The sequence below is a fragment of the Triticum dicoccoides genome, chromosome 4A (genome assembly GCF_002162155.2).
Source record: "Triticum dicoccoides isolate Atlit2015 ecotype Zavitan chromosome 4A, WEW_v2.0, whole genome shotgun sequence".
Lineage (NCBI taxonomy): Eukaryota > Viridiplantae > Streptophyta > Magnoliopsida > Poales > Poaceae > Triticum > Triticum dicoccoides.
The window spans coordinates 632,578,639-632,595,222 of NC_041386.1; the positions used below are offsets into that span (position 1 = coordinate 632,578,639).

General features: G+C 44.7%; 1 protein-coding gene across 1 annotated transcript; it reads right to left on the reverse strand.

Moving 5' to 3' along the window:
* Positions 1 to 1,473: 1,473 nt before the first annotated feature.
* LOC119287567 (intersectin-1-like) lies at positions 1,474 to 8,484 on the reverse strand. The gene is made up of 12 exons (XM_037567131.1): positions 8,284 to 8,484; positions 7,144 to 7,279; positions 6,144 to 6,362; positions 5,822 to 6,045; positions 5,368 to 5,442; positions 4,924 to 4,995; positions 3,604 to 3,683; positions 3,422 to 3,497; positions 3,097 to 3,337; positions 2,186 to 2,987; positions 1,864 to 2,092; positions 1,474 to 1,785 (listed from the first exon to the last, which is right to left on the reverse strand). Exons 1-9 carry the CDS (start codon positions 8,296 to 8,298, stop codon positions 3,209 to 3,211), a joined length of 1,026 nt encoding a protein of 341 aa, XP_037423028.1. The 5' UTR covers positions 8,299 to 8,484; the 3' UTR covers positions 1,474 to 1,785; positions 1,864 to 2,092; positions 2,186 to 2,987; positions 3,097 to 3,208.
* Positions 8,485 to 16,584: the final 8,100 nt, after the last annotated feature.

Sequence of the window (16,584 nt, forward strand, 5' to 3'; positions counted from 1 at the left end):
TAGATCAGACCGCTAATCAACCATGCATCTATATCAAACCCTAGTTGCAGCTCAGATCTAGCTAGAAGGAAATGAGAGAAAGGGGGATTGAACTCACAGAGGCCATGGCTGCAGCTCGAGGACGAGGGGGGACGGTCGTGGAAGATCAACGCCGGCCGGTGAAGGAGCATCGACGCCGTGGACCGCCGGCCGATGAAGATGTGCCGCTTACCTGCTCGTCGGCGCCGATGCGCGTCGGCGGGAAAGCTCGAACGGAGGGAGAATGGTGGCAGGAGTTGGGGCGGCGAGGAAGGGGCTAAATAGGGGTGGACTCGGCGGGAGGTGAGCCGAAATCCTCCCGCCGATTTTTCGGCGACGCGGGCGAGCCCGCGCCATCTCCCTGCTCGCACGAGGGGAGACGCGCGTCGCCCTCCCCTGCCTCGCCCGAGCCAGGCTAGCGAGCTACTGCCGATTCGGGCATTTCCCCTAGGCGGTTGGGCCTGGCCTGGACGTGCTTTATGTTCCGTGCGATGCGGGCCGCACAGTGAACGCAGGCTACCAAACAGGCTTAATCTTTCCCGCACGGGCCAGGCTGGGCCATATGCAGGCAACCAAACACGCCCCTAGTCTTTCCCTCCAAGCTCCAACCCGCCTTAAAAATAGTTTTTTCCTCGAAAGTTTCTCCACCCGCCGAAAAGCGAGAAGCCATACGCTGCCCACCTCGTCGTCAGCTACGGCATCCTCGTAGCCCCGCCTAGCTCCCCTGCCATCTCCAATGAGATTCCAGTAAACTTTGTTTTCACCTTTTGGTCTTCCCCGTCGTCTAGAAGAAAGAGGAGAAGAACTCATTCAGACGAAGTGTCCAAAACTGTGATCCATGGTGGATGAATTTCGCCTACTTTCTCGATTCATTTCTTGCATCTCACTCGATGAGCATCTATATTCTAGCGGCAGCAAATTGTTGTTGGCCACTTTTAAGGAAGAAGAGGAACAAACGTATCCATGTAAAGGTCGGGTTTGCTCGAGGGATTAAGTTTAGGGAAAGGGCTAGGTGCACAAAAGTTTAATCATTCAAATTTGAAGCTATTTCCATGTGAGGAGATAGGGATATGATCCAATGCTATGCTTTGTCATCCGGCAGCCACCGGGATGAGCCTGCGGATGCCCCCAACATTTCATGAAAATGGGACCTCAAATCTTAAGAAACCAAATTTCTGTAATTTATTTGACTACGATATAATTATTATTTTGAAATCAACAGAAACTTCTGTGAGTAATCTCTGATTTTTTTGAAAATTAGAGGTGTTAATAAAAACATAAAAAAACTGACACTTTACAAATTTATGGCTACATAACCAGAAAAATTGCATACCTCTTTCAAAAAAGGCAAGAAATAGGAAAATACTCCCAACGTTTTATTACAAAGTTCACATAGTCCTTTCAGAAAAGGCAAGTAATAACACTCTGCTAGAGCAACCAAGACGCAGGTTCCAGTTATTCAAGTAATAGCTCAATTAATTACCAGAATCAGTTACTCCTAGAGATCATCAGACTTACCACAACTGTATACACTGTTGCACGCACAAGATAAGACTCCGGTTATTCAAGTTTATATTACAAAGTTTGTTTAGGACTGCAACATTTGGCCGTTTACATGATACAAGATGATAGACAACAAGGTGGACAAGTGTAACAAAGTCTGGACAAGTTTGAATCCAATCCACTTGGGTAGAAGAACACAACAAGCTGTAACAGCTACGCCAATAAGATTTTCTGAGGATCAATCCTAACAGTCACTCAAGTATCCTACAAACAAACAAAAAACGTAATCATCATTAGACACCAAACCTTAAGCATATTGAGCACGCACCACATTATACATACCACTGGTATCAATCAATTGGTCAAACGTAAAGTTGTTGGAGAACTTGAGTTGCCTTGGAGCTGGGCCAGCAGGCACAGGATAAGGTGGCGGCGGCGGCGGCAGTGCCGGGGGTAGAGAACGTTTGTTCCAATTGATCACCGCTCCTGGAAACGAAGACTTCAACAGCAGATAGTACAACAGCCACTCAAACACAATGTTCAGGTACGCCTCAGCCTGTTTTTCTGAAAGCTGAAAAAAAAGATGCAAGAAGAAATTCAGTTAGAAAGCAAATGTTAGACTTCATATTTATATAATATAATCAAGTTCTGGTTCAGTAATTACCAGGGCACCTAAATTTTCTCGAGCATGACTTAAAAAATTACGCGAACAGGACAATTGGCATCCCAAGGAGGAGGTGTTGTAATTCCGCCAAAGATATACTGTCATCATTGCAGGTGAACGGATTGCACATGTTGACCAATCAGGTACATGGAGTTCACCGATAAAAGTGTCCAGAAATTGCTCACCGCCCATATATTCAAAGTGTAACTCCGATGTTAACCAAAAGGCTAGGCGTGCAGCCGAGGTCATCGCACCGACATGGCAGCGGAAATAAGCCCTTGCACGCTTGCTCATGCCAGCACCAGGGAATACTCTTATTCCAGTTTGCAGGTCATGAATCAACAGCTGTACAAGCTTGGGGATCTTGCCATTATTGTTAGCAGTCCCAGGTGGTATCCGTATTCCAGAATAACCGGCCAGGAGCTTCAACTCATCGAACCGGAATATTTCAGATAAAACCGTGCCAGCATCAGACATATTCTCGCAGTAGTTATTGTGATCAAAATCCACTATTCGTACACTGCCTCTAAACAGTAATTTTTTGGAGGTACTATCATACTCAAGGTTTGCCAAGATGAAATGTGAAACGCACTTCTGTCTCTCATGGTAACTTTCAAGAAGCTCAAAAAGCATTTGAGCTATCTCAATACCTTGTAATCCCAGAGAAACAAAATACGGAACCATACCAACAAAGTCTATGGCTGGATCTGATGGAAAAAGTACCACGTCGAATAGTTCATCCCCAAGCCTTGATAAATATTTGATGAATAACTCAGTACTTGGAGGGACAGGGCATTTAGAGCTGCAGTAAAAGATCTATTTAATGCATAGAAACAAAGCAGGAAGAAAAAAACAGACCGCGCAAGCACAAGCACAAAAGGAAACATCATGGCCGAGGACCGATATCTTACCTTGAAGGAGGCTGACCTCCCCGTAGCCGAGGACCGATATAGAGACTACACTCTTTGTCGTTATTAATGTTCAAATAAGACAATGTATCCTGAAGATAAGCATTGCGGCTATTCACTCGGATAATTGCATCAAATTTGCTGATATTTTTTTTTGAAAAGCTGCACACACAATGTGCTCAATTGTAGAATTGTCTTCAAATTGCATCGGGAATGGGCTAAAGTTGCCAATATATACAATAACCTTCAAGTAATTTGATAGTAATATGAGTGAAGTACTGTTAATCAAAATATGCATACCAAACAGAAAACGTAAATCAACGCCAACCTGAATTTTTGAGATCCCAATCATCCTGCTAGAGGATGGTGATGACGATATTGACACCTCTCTAACAGGCTGGCTGCTGTTGGGAGTTAATATGAATCAGAGTTAAACCATGTTAAGAATTATAACACAATACAGAACATATACACACTCAGAGAGAGAGAGAGAGAGAGAGAGAGGATTACGTGCAGCAATGATTGTTGGTAATGGACTGAAACTCTTGCATGTCTACAGGCCTTGATTTTGATTCTCTGTTAATAGAAACCTACAGCCAAAGCAAAGATAAATAACATTTCAGTGCAATCAACACATTTCAACATCCTTGTGTATGGAAACAAAAGTGACAATTTGTTCTAGATTCAGTACACAGATTAAAGACAATTGGCCCTCTGAATTGTACGGCTATGTTAAACATACTCAAATACTTCGATTCACTGCATTTGCACCATAATCCATTCAAAAGCGTAGCAGAGTGAAACATACCTAGCTACTCAAGCATTTCACTGATCCATTCAAAAGCGTAGAGAAGTGCATGTTGAAGTAACATTCCAAAGAATTCAGTCAATGCATGATGGAAAACAACCAGATCCTAGAAACCACTAAAGCAAAAGTAAATATTAAAAAATAAACGGAATCAACAACTATTGGATAAGCTCTTATGCAAATTTAGCAAGTAAATAGCAAACAGATACAATCTTGATTTCGACTCCAGGAAAATCTTCACTTGGAATGGGCGTTCTTGAATCACATTTAAAACCATGTGGGAAAGAACACTGTGTATCAAAACTTTCAGAACAAAGACTCTAAATAGTTTCTAAAAAAAACTGCGCATCGAAATCATTCGTACAAAAATCTCGAAGCATACATTTTGCCCGAGCATGGGGGCAGTGAATCAGTTTTAAGCATAACGCACTTCATTGAAATCCCACAATGTATCGATCATTCAAATCCATCTGAAAACCGAGCTCAAAACGTTCAAATTAACTCCGGACATCATCCAGACTCCAGAGAGAGCCAAGAAAATCTCCAATGAAACGTGCAGCTAGACAGCTACGGTGCACAAGCCAGAGTCCATGGGCTGCAAACAAAACTGACCAGGCAACAAAAACGACATTGGCACAAGTACCTTCTGCTTTGATTAAAATGGAAGCCACGTACAAGCAAGCAAACGAAACGAAAACCCGGTGGAATCGCCGGAGAAAGTCAGGAAACCACAGAAAAAGGTCAGATGATTGTCTTTGCAATGAAACAGGCAGACTGCTTCCATGGAGGTGTAGTTCCCCCAAAACAACAAACTGGATACTCTGAGTTGTTCCAAGAGCATGCAATAACTGGAGGCTTGCATATGTACAACGTTATGCATCACAATATAAAACAGTACAGAAGTACAGTACAACATTGTAGTTATCTTTTTGCTTCAGTACACACTTTCAGAAATTACCCGAAAGGGCAGAAGAATGAATATCATAGCTCATTTTCTTAATCAAGATTACAGAAAACATTACCTCACGCTTATCAGCAGACATACTTTCTGAGACTTCATTAAACCTGTTATCACACCTACTCTTGTAGAGAATCTAGGGCAAAATAAAGAAATCAAGTCAGACATAATCACATGAACACATACAACTTGCAAATATGAATGGCTGATATTAGGTGTCAAGTATTATAGCTAAATGATAGAGATAAATATGTCCAATTGGTATAGAACAGTACGCTGCAGCTTATAGTTGTAAAACATCACATCATTTAATGGAAATGTTGTACCAACAGCTAAACGAGTAGACTGAGAAATGCAAGTAGAATTGAATCAACGAAGACCTCGCTAAGATTCCTAAACATACAAATAGTTATGCTTCTCAATATAAATGGACCTAATTCTTGCACTCAGAATATATGTTTGCATTTACATAGCAAGGCATATTGGCATATTGCTATAGAGTACTTACAAGCTCCTGCATCTTGGTGCGATGGTAATCAGTCTTATCCCAGGAATCCAGTATTTCCTTTTCCAACTCTTGAACCTTGATAAAGATTTAAAACATGTTCATGTTACACATCAGGACAGCCTAAATTACATGATGTTCCAAATCCACATTGCATTTTTTCCCCGCGATAATTTAGCTAGAAATCGAATGGCATCACCATTTCCATGATTCTATGAGATATGAATTTGAACCTGTGAAACACTTACCCGAACATGTTCGAGAAAAAAGATGCTCCCTATGCTACAGAAGTTTAATTTCTCGTGAACTATGGAATGTAAAATATTGAACAAGAACCGAGTTGCTGAGAGCCAAATCAGAATAAATTTGGATTTACTTTTGTTTTTCTAGTATTTTAAATGTGAAAAATCCAAAAATATTTTCATTAATTAAGCATTTAAGCATGATGAGTAAATACCTTTTTATCGGCATCTGAAGCTTCCTTGAACTTCGCTTCAAGTGCATTTCCTTCCTCTTTGCTATGCTGGCCAACCAAATGTTTCTCCAATGCTGGGACCTTAGGTTTTTGTGGTTCAGTTTGCGTAGTATCATCATCAAAATGAAGAGGCCTTCGATGTTGTCGCTTCACAGATGAAGGAGGCATTCCAGGATGTGGTCCTTGCATTGCTCTACTTGTAACCCCTACAGAAAGTATGCAACAAAACCAGATCAGTGACAAGGGGTTTTCTCATTAGTTAGTGCTCAAAAGAATGAACAGAACAGCTTCAATAGATAAATACCAGCACTTGGATGGGGAGCCAGGCCACTAGGGTTTTCTGCAAACTGGCCAGTAGAGGGTAGCGAAATTCCCTCCGCCCAAATACCATCTGGTAATACATCAGGAAGTGGTCGCTGCTCTCGGAACCTCTCCATTAAGTACACAGCAAAACAAAATTCCTTGAAGGACAGCATCCCATCCTTATCCTGGTCGGATAAATCCCACACCTTCCTTATGATCTCTATAAGTGGAGAGGGGCAGAATTTTAGAAACTTATTGGCAGGGAACAAAAAGAACCACTGTCCAGAGAGAATTGGGCATCAGAGGTAAATTTCAGTGGGAAAACAAGCTAACAAACATAGACAGTATTTATCTGATGCAGTTTGTTCATCAACCGTACCAAACGTAGCAAATAGAAATAACTAACGATATACAAGATTGTGGTAGCCCTCTGAGGCACTAAACTCCAATAATACAATCGCAGGCAAACATAAGAACACACTTTGACTATCGAGAAACAGTAGGATACTGATGACAGGATAAAACATGATCAAATATGTCAATTCAAATTGCATCTAGCAAAAGAAAATAACTGAGTAAGTTAATAAAATAAATGCATATTTGTAGTTATAGGTACATGCAAAAAGAGGTCTAATGATAACGAGCAGTAACATGACCCCCAGTAGCATGGCACCAGCAGCCACTGAATTTGGAATGCAGACAAACTAATGAAAAATGTAACAAAATAACTAGTCATCTAAAAGGCAATTTTCATGGCCAAAAAAAGTAAGAGCAATGACTGCAAAAGCAGGACGCCTTTTCGAACTAAAATTTGAATTTGAACTTACATAAACAGATTTACTTTTTTGCATGTTGCACCCTGCATATAACTACCACCTAGTTATTGGCTTAAATTACTGTAACGTACCAAGTTCACAGGCACACAAAAAGAGCACGCAGGCCATCATTCACAGTATCTGGAAGGAAATATGGTAAGTATACATGGAAGAGAGAATCACTACCTCTTGGCAACCACCAACTTAAAAACAAATTCCTTGCCTCTTCACCAGTAATCTTCCCATCTCCATCTCTGTCTACCTTAATAAACACAGTCATATATTTCCTGACATCTGCTTGAGTGATCTTGGGCCATGGGGCCTGAAAATGTTTTTGATTGAATACATTGCTTTAGATCAGTCTATTCACCCAATGTTGAGATGTAAGTTCTGCAAGTACAGTATTTGAAATGCTAACAAGAACCATGATGAAGTAGATATACTTTGCGACGTGTGGCTCAATTTTCTAATAATCAAACCATACTATTTCCTGCCATAGGTAGTTGTGAGTTGTGACTAGGTTCTCAAAGCTGCTACTCATTGCACATCTAAAATCATTGACCCACATCCATTTCTTCCGGTTAGCACTTGAGCAGCAGATATTGACCAAATCACAGCTCAAGCTTCTCCAAAGAAATGTGGGAGGTACAAAGATAACTAAGCTGAGCATTGTTCTAAATCTCGGTTAGGATGACAGCAGCATAGCTGCTGACCCAATTCGTAGCTCAAAATCTGCATCCCAAACCTCAGTTGCTCCCAATTCCTAGCGTAGCAGTGACGCCGTGGAAACTTATGTGCTTCTAGCTAGCTAAGCTACTCTCCTCCCTAAGTTGGTAGCCACCAGGCTGTGGAGCAAGCAAGTTCCAAAACTTGACACCCCATAAAATTGCATGAAATTAATGCTGCGACAAAAAAAAATACATCATGTGTACGCCGACGAATACCACTACTGTCCAATCAAACAGCAACAAAACCGCTTAATTCACACGAACCAAAACGAAATGATGCCATTGTCTACTGCTTTCCGTTTCGCTCTAACGAAACTCCCACTGTACATGATAACTAGAGAGATCCATCATCGAAGACCCCAAAATTAACGCGCAACAGATCGCATGGTAACAACGAAGCACTGAAGCAGTGAAAGGAAAACGGGAGAAATTGCTAAAACAACAGTATCACAGTCGTCCTAGTAGATCATTGAGCGCAGAGGGCAGAAATTAATAGCAAGAAATTCTCCAGCTCCAGGAAGCATCAGACCTGAACAATACAAGTAGAGTATGCATGATAACAGATTAATGGGTGTGATGGTTTCGGGAGGTAGCTTACATAGCAGGGTAACATGTTGTAGCCGACGTTGATGAGCAATCGGTTCGCGCCGACGTTCCTGGCCCCGGGACGCGAGAGGTGGGCAGGGCCCTTCTTGGAGACCAGCGCGGTGTCAACCTTGGGCGTCTTCTCCGCCGCGGGCAGGCCCGCCTGCGACGACGTGACCGCTGGCGAGGGCGTAGAAGATCAAGAGGGCGCGTAGGCGTACGCCCGGGCCGACGGAGTCAGCGCGGGCCCGGTGAAGACGACACCATGCTGGCACGCGCCCTCGTGTGTCCACGGCGGTGCCGACTCGCCTGGAGACGGCCACAGGAAGTCGGTGGGCACGCGGCCACCTCCGCGTCCTCTCGCCCGGCGCCGGTGGTTCGCGCGCATCGTGGCGGCGGTCCCGGGTAAGACGATGCCGTGCTGGTACACGCCCTCGTGAGGCCATGGCGGTGCCGACGGGCCTGGAGGGAAGCCGGTGGGCGCGCCGCGTCCTCCCGCCCGGCGCCTGCGATTCGGGCGGATCATCGCGACGGTCCCGGCCCCGAGACGGGCAGGTCGGGCGAGCTGCTTCCTGGAAACCGGCGCGACCGCGGGCGCCTTCTCCGCCGCAGGCAAGACGAAGGGGAACGGTCTCTCCTCGAGGTCCTTACCGATAGTCGCGGACGACGGCACCGGAGTTGGTGGAGCGGAAGCGGGGGGTGGGCGGGCCGGTGAGGGCGCGGGGAATGCAGGCCCGCAGGGGTACGCCAGGGGCGGCCAAATCGGCGCGGGCAGGGGGAAGACGACCCCGTGCTGGTCCGCGCCCGTGTGAGGCCACGGTGATGCCGACGGCCACACGAAGGCGGTGCGCTTCCGCCCGCCTCGGCGTCCTCCCGTCGGCGCCCCCCGCCCGCCGCCGTACGCCTGGCTCCGGTCTCCGCCGCCGCTCCCGAGGCAGAGCATGATGATGAGAGGGCGAAGGAGGGAGGAAGAAGGAACAGGTGATGCGGGGAGGCGATTTTGGCGAGGAGGCGAGAGCGCGGCCGAAATGCGGCGGAGGCGGAGGCGGAGGCGGCTGTGAGTGTGGTTAGGTGGAGACAAAACCCTAGCGCGACGGAGGCGGAGGCGGAGGCGGAGAGGGGTGTGACGGTGTGAGTGCGTTTCGCTCAGGTTCTGCCTGGATGATGAGAAGGTGCGATGCCCGGTTTCAAAAAGGCCACTACTAGGGCCCCAGCCAGCCGTCTGATTAGCTTCACGCCGCGCATAAAACCCGATACCCAAAAAAACAAAACCCGCATAACCAGAACATTATATCGCCCGAAGTTAATTCGAGTAAAAGACCATTGTACCCGAATAGCCCGAAATAAGTTGCCAACCCAGCAAATATCCCGCACGGAGAGAGAAGGCCTAGCCCAAAATTCCCCTCCCCCGCCTTCCCAAACAAAACCACGCCCCCCTCTCCCCTCGAGGACTCGCGTGACCCCAAATCCCCCGCTGCACATGGCCGCCTCCCTGCCCTAGCATAGCTGCCCCCGCCGTCACCCCACCCCACGCCGACACGCCCCGCCGCCGTCGCCACCCCACCCCATGTCGACACCGCGGTTCGCCGACAGTCCACATCTGCACCACGACGATGCTAGGTCGCTTGCCATCGTCTCTATCTCACCCGATGTGTTGGACTGCTGGTGAGTGGTGACTCCGCCGACGTTGGTCCTCATCCTACCCAACAACCGACGTGACTCGACGACGACGCCTCCCGCACACGACTCCACTTCTCCATAGGCTGAGACGACGTCCTCCTTCTCTCCCGCTGCAACGTTGTCCGCCGATGCCAGCCACCAACTGAACCGCTGATGGCCCGACGCCAGTCACCTAACATCCATCATCAAGCAATGTTCGGTTCACAATTCCAACAAATAAGGGATGTTCGGTTCGCAGGATTTTGAAAACGCAGAAATAGTAACAACACATAGATAAAATAAAAAATGCATGTGGAAAACATAAGATTAGTAAACATCAAGTTTTGTCAATCTAGGTGTTTGCTACACAATAATGCTAATACAAATGCTTAAATAAAGTCAACTCCCATAAAATATATTGTTAGAATTTTATTATGCCACTAAAGATCTTAATCTCATTCTTCATGCATAGGAAATTAAAGTTGAGCAACAAATTGATGTGAGAATTCATGTCTTTTCCTTTGAAATTGAGATCAAAGGAAAATTCCCTCCAATTTTCTTTGCCTCGGTTATTTGAATCAAATGCATGAATAATACCATTATAGGAATAGGAAAATTCCCTCTATTTTCCCTTTTCCCCATTAATTCTTTGAACAAAGGCGTGAATAGCACTATCATCATAGGAAAATTTCATATTCCTGCATTTTTTCATGTGAACCAAAGAGGCCGTACGAAATATTGTACTACCTAGTTGTAGCTCATTATTTCAACGTTTCCTTCATAAGATCAATCTTGATTTGTAACACACTTTGTTCTGAGTCTTACGACATTTAACAAGTACGTGCGATAACTCCAGTTCAGATTAGAGCTTAGCCTTGAAGTTGTTTCATCTCTCCTCCATCTTGTTGGTGTCAAGTGCAATTTAAACTATCCTAGTTAATAGACTTCACACGCAAGACGGTTTTCAAACTGGCTACTCCATCACGAACAAAGCTTAAGGCATCTCCAATACGGACCCGAAAACCGCCTGCAATCATCTGGCCTGAGCGATTCGGACACAATTTTTCATCCAAGACGGCGCCCCATTGGTCCGCCAACCAGTCCAGTTGTCCATTTTTCCGCAAATCAAAGGGGCTTTGTGGGCTTCCGGCCCACTACCACATACGCGTTGGGAGCTGTGGAAAATGTTGGATGACTATTTCTGTTGTTTTTATTAATCTGACCCTCGTAGGGGTATATATAGAATACATTATGGGGTGAGACTTGGAGTACAAGTCAAGTTATAGTATATTTAAACTATCCTATCTCTACTCTTTATCTCTACACAGTTATACTTCTACCATTCCCCCTCAGTCGTAGCAAGAGTGAAGTGGACGATTGCGACTAAATTATTAGCCCTGCGCCTTCGTCGTGCTCTTCGCTTCGCCTTCATCATTGTGTATTTGATGGTTGGCACCTAGGTGCGGTGACTGCGTCCCCTTCTGGTGCCTTCCTTGTATCTCCTCTATTCCCTCCCGCAGTCACGGCGAGGGTGGCGTGGATGCTAGTGACGACGCGGACGCTGTTGACTGGAGTTGTTGTTAATGAGTAAAGGTAGACCTGGCCCTGTATGTCGATGTCGATGTAGCCAATCATGATGTAGTCATGGTCGAGGTAGTCGTGGTCGATGATGTAGTCGTCATGGATGATGAAGCCGCACAAAAACAAAGCGCTATGTTGTAGATAACAGAGCTGCAGTTGTGGACGATGCACCTTGCGGATGTCAGAGGGTGTCGTCGGCGATGAGTCCACCAGTTTTGTCAGGACCTGAGGAAACCCATTGAGCACACGTCGGTTTTGCCAGAACCGTGTGGCCATGTTAGGGGTTGCCACTATAGTGACGCCATGTCGATGCAGTCGTGGATGACGCGGTCGATGCCGTCGACGAGGTCGCGTCTTGCAGAAAAGTCCATCAGAGGACGCTAGGTGTCCATTTTGTGGACGAGGCGGCGTCAGTGTGTTGACGAAGATGTTGGTGAAGACTATATTGATGAAGACCTTGACGATGAAGTGATGTTGCAATGGCGTGTCGACGATGATGTCGCTTGAAGGCGTCCCTTGCGGCGACGATGTGTGGATGCCGTGTAAGTTGTACGTTGGAGTCGCTTTTCATAAAGAGGTAAATACATGAGAGGTCTTAGAACTTGCACATGGCGGTCACTTTGGTGCACAAAGTTGCAAAATACGTGTTTGTGGTCACTAAACTTGCGAGGCCGTTCAAATACAGTCACTCTCACCGTATGTATGCGTATTCGTAGTTGCCAGTATGACATGGGCCCGCTGTAAGCCGCTGTAAATGTTCTTGTATGATAGATTTTTGTAGAAAAGCCCTCAGCTCTTTTTTTATTTACATAGGAAGCCCCTCAAATAAAAAAACAGTGAAGGGATTTTGATCCCACGACGTATTACTGGGTGGCTCGCTTGGACAACCACCACAACAACAGTACCTAATGGTTAATTAGCACGGGAACCTTGTATATCTTATCAACGCAGACTGAAAAAATTTAATGAAGAAATCTATCTAATAACCTATGGAACCTGCGGGTTCGAACCTATGACATGGTGATTCACTTGCGCATAAGCTAACCACCAGGCAACTGCGACATGTGATGTAGTTTGTGGATAAACAATGTACATGTTTTTTATCACTCTTGTTCTATGTAAATACGTGCCATTTTAAAAACTGTTTAAACATTGTAAAAATATATTTGTGTAATTCAAAATATGTTCGTGCATTAAAAAAGCTACGCGAACAGTTTTTTGAACTATGCGAACATAATTGTACATTGTGTAAACTGCACGAATATATATAGGACAAATTTTATCTACAAGCAGTGGTAGTTACCACCTAATTGTTTAGCCTCCACGTGTCCCTCAAGCCGTAGCACCAATTGGGTCGGTGGGTGCCAAAAAACCCGTTAGTGTTCAAGCCTAATTTAATCATTTAGTTAAAATGTTTTACCAGCCAACTATTAGCAACAACCTGCTAATTTCAGGGCTGCATGCAGCAGACCTCACCGAATGGATAAGTGCGAGTAGCTATCCACTAGGAGACATTGATTTTAAAACAACCTAGCTAGACACGTACTACCCATACAATGTACGTACACATTGATGTAAAAAATGCTTATTATATGCGTGCTCCTTAAATTCAAAGAGATCATAGTTCTATATGTGCTCCATGTAGGAAATATGCCCTAGAGGCAATAATAAATAAGTTATTATTATATTTCTTAGTTCATGATAATAGTCTTTTATTCATGCTATAACTGTATTATCCGAAAATCGTAATACACGTGTGAATACATAGACCACAATATGTCCCTAGTAAGCCTCTAGTTGACTAGCTCGTTGTGATCAACAGATAGTCATGGTTTCCTGGCTATGGACATTGGATGTCGTTGATAACGGGATCACATCATTAGGAGAATGATGTGATGGACAAGACCCAATCCTAAGCATAGCACAAAGATCGTGTAGTTCGTTTGCTAGAGCTTTGCCAGTGTCAAGTATCTCTTCCTTTGACCATGAGATCGTGTAACTCCTGGATACCGTAGGAGTGCTTTGAGTGTATCAAACGTCACAACGTAACTGGGTGAATATAAAGGTGCACTACAGGTATCTCCGAAAGTATCTATTGTTTTATGCGGATCGAGACTGGGATTTGTCACTCCGTGTAAACGGAGAGGTATCTCTGGGCCCACTCGGTAGGACATCATCACATGCGCAATGTGACCAAGGAGTTGATCACGGGATGATGTGTTACGGAACGAGTAAAGTGACTTGCCGGTAACGAGATTGAACAAGGTATTGGATACCGACGATCGAATCTCGGGCAAGTAACATACCGATAGACAAAGGGAATTGAATACGGGATTGATTAAGTCCTTGACATCGTGGTTCATCCGATGAGATCATCGTGGAACATGTGGGAGCCATCATGGGTATCCAGATCCCGCTGTTGGTTATTGACCGGAGAACGTCTCGGTCATGTCTACATGTCTCCCGAACCCGTAGGGTCTACACACTTAAGGTTCGATGACGCTAGGGTTATAAAGGAAGCTTGTATGTGGTTACCGAATGTTGTTCGGAGTCCCGGATGAGATCCCGGACGTCATGAGGAGTTCCGGAATGGTCCGGAGGTAAAGATTTATATATGGGAAGTCCTGTTTTGGTCACCGGAAAAGTTTCGGGCGATATCGGTATTGTACCGGGACCACCGGGAGGGTCCCGGGGTCCACCAAGTGGGGCCACCTGCCCCAGAAGGCTGCGTGGGCCAAGTGTGGGAGGGGACCAGCCCCTAGGAGGGCTGGTGCGCCCCCCACAAGGAGTCCAAGGCGCAAGAGAGAGTGGGAGGGGGCAAACCCTAGTCCAGATGGGCCTTAAGGCCCATATTGGTGCGCCTCCCTCTCCTCTCCCCCCTTGGCCGCCTCCCCTTTGCCATCTAGGGCTGGCCGCACCCCTTGGGGGTGGGAAACCCTAAAGGGGGCGCAGCCCCCCCTTCCCCCTATATATAGATGAGTTTTGGGGCTGCCATACACATGAGTTCTCTCCCTCTTGGTGCAGCCCTACCTCTCTCCCTACTCCTCCTCTCCCATGGTGCTTGGCGAAGCCCTGCGGGATTGCCACGCTCCTCCACCACCACCACGCAGTTGTGCTGCTGTTGGATGGAGTCTTCCTCAACCTCTCCCTCTCTCCTTGCTGGATCAAGGCGTGGGAGACGTCACCGGGCTGTACGTGTGTTGAACGCGGAGGTGCCGTCCGTTCGGCACTTGGTCATCGGTGATTTGAATCACGACGAGTACGACTCCATCAACCCCGTTCACTTGAACGCTTCCGCTTAGCGATCTACAAGGGTATGTAGATGCACTCTCCTTCTACTCGTAGCTGGTCTCTCCATAGATAGATCTTGGTGACGCGTAGGAAAATTTTGAATTTCTGCTACGTTCCCCATCACTCCAAAACTTAAAAGTATAGACACAATATTTTCCCAGTGTTCTGATTGTCCATAATGTATACTCAAAAATTTAATCCTAGAATATATACTTGTTATTTAGATGGAGTATGAAGTTCTGGAGTATGGAGTATGGAGTATGAAGTATCAGGATGCATGTACTTCATAGTAAATGAGTGTGCAAAAAAGTATGGAGTATGCCGAAGAGCGAAAAATATAGTATGGAGTAACCCTAAAAAAAATAGTATGGAGTATGAAGTACGTGGTATGTACTTCATAGAAAAAAATATAGTATGGAGTACCCCGCAAAAATAAAATAACAGTATGAAATATTATAAAAAGAGGATAGTATGTCGTATATCTCATAGTATAAAATATGGAGTATATTTTTTTAGAAAAGGAAATATGAAGTATATATAAATATCAGTATGTCACGTTGATAGATACGCTAAATACAAATACATTCATGGCTTCATGGACTCCTGAGCGGTTGGTTTGAAACACCATATACACATGTTGTTTCCATCAATGCATGTACGCATGTTCTTCCTTCTCATACATCGCCATTTCTCACGATGGAGTATATACTGTGAGCATATGTCATGCTGGAGCAGTCATATGTCGGCCATAAACAGTATTGCGACGCAGCCGCCGCTCGCCTCGCCGGTGAGCCATCCGAGATGTGCAGTAGTATGTAGTCGTCTCTGCTACCTCATAGAGTAGTCGCTCGTCGGCGTGTGCAGCCGTAAATCGTTGTCACCGTCGCCGCACCATAACAATCTTATATTGGTGGTCGTTGCGCATCGCAATCTTACACGACGGATTTGTTTTTCTAGATGCATGATTGATGTATCGGCTAGATGAACGCCTTGGAACATGGTCCTAATCCATGATCATAAAAAATCTGATTATATTATAAATCGACTAGGAGGAATATTATAGATTGGGTCCTCTGAATGAATACGTTGGAACATACATCCATGCTTCTAATCCCATCAGCCATCAACGTTGCCCGCGACCCCTGTATAAGAATGGAAATTAGGAACAATTAACAATCGATTTACACGATGTTTGTGTAGATGCATGTCGCATACCTTCTGTCTCTAATGATTTTTCCAGATCCAGCTTTACGTGAAGATTTTGACCGAGAAACATGGAGAGAGAGAAAGAGCGCTCTGAGAGAGAGAAAGGGATTAGCGTTGCATGATTTTATGTCAAGCGATATACAGGGCTAGCCCAAGAAAATAGGAAGGTGGAGATCCGAGTGGAAAATATATCCTTCTTTATTTTACCCGCAACCCGTTAGGAGCCGCACACATCTCAAGCAATCAAACGGCAAAAAAGATGAAGGTAACTACCACCTAATGGTAGGATGTATTTTCCCTATATAGGACTATATATATATATATATAATGTGTCAACTTTTTTTAATGCAATGTACATTTTTTAGTTAACACAAATATTTTTTAAAGTGTTTAAACATTTTTTTAACGCATGTACATATTTTGAATTGCACAAATAATCTTTTATAAAGATTAAATATTTTTAAAATAAAAAATATTTATTTAATGTAATATAAATATTAACTTGTTTTACTAATGACTTATATCAACAAAATTATAATTTAAATATAATACACGATTAAATATTCATACCAACAGT

What these genes read in the sequence shown, in the direction of transcription:
- LOC119287567 (XM_037567131.1), bottom strand. An exon ending in TGTCTGCTGATAAGCGTGAG is followed by an intron (nt 3,684 to 4,923) that starts GTAATGTTTTCT and finishes CTTTGGCTGTAG; the next exon opens with GTTTCTATTAACAGAGAATC. An exon ending in TTGGGATCTCAAAAATTCAG is followed by an intron (nt 3,338 to 3,421) that starts GTTGGCGTTGAT and finishes AATTACTTGAAG; the next exon opens with GTTATTGTATATATTGGCAA.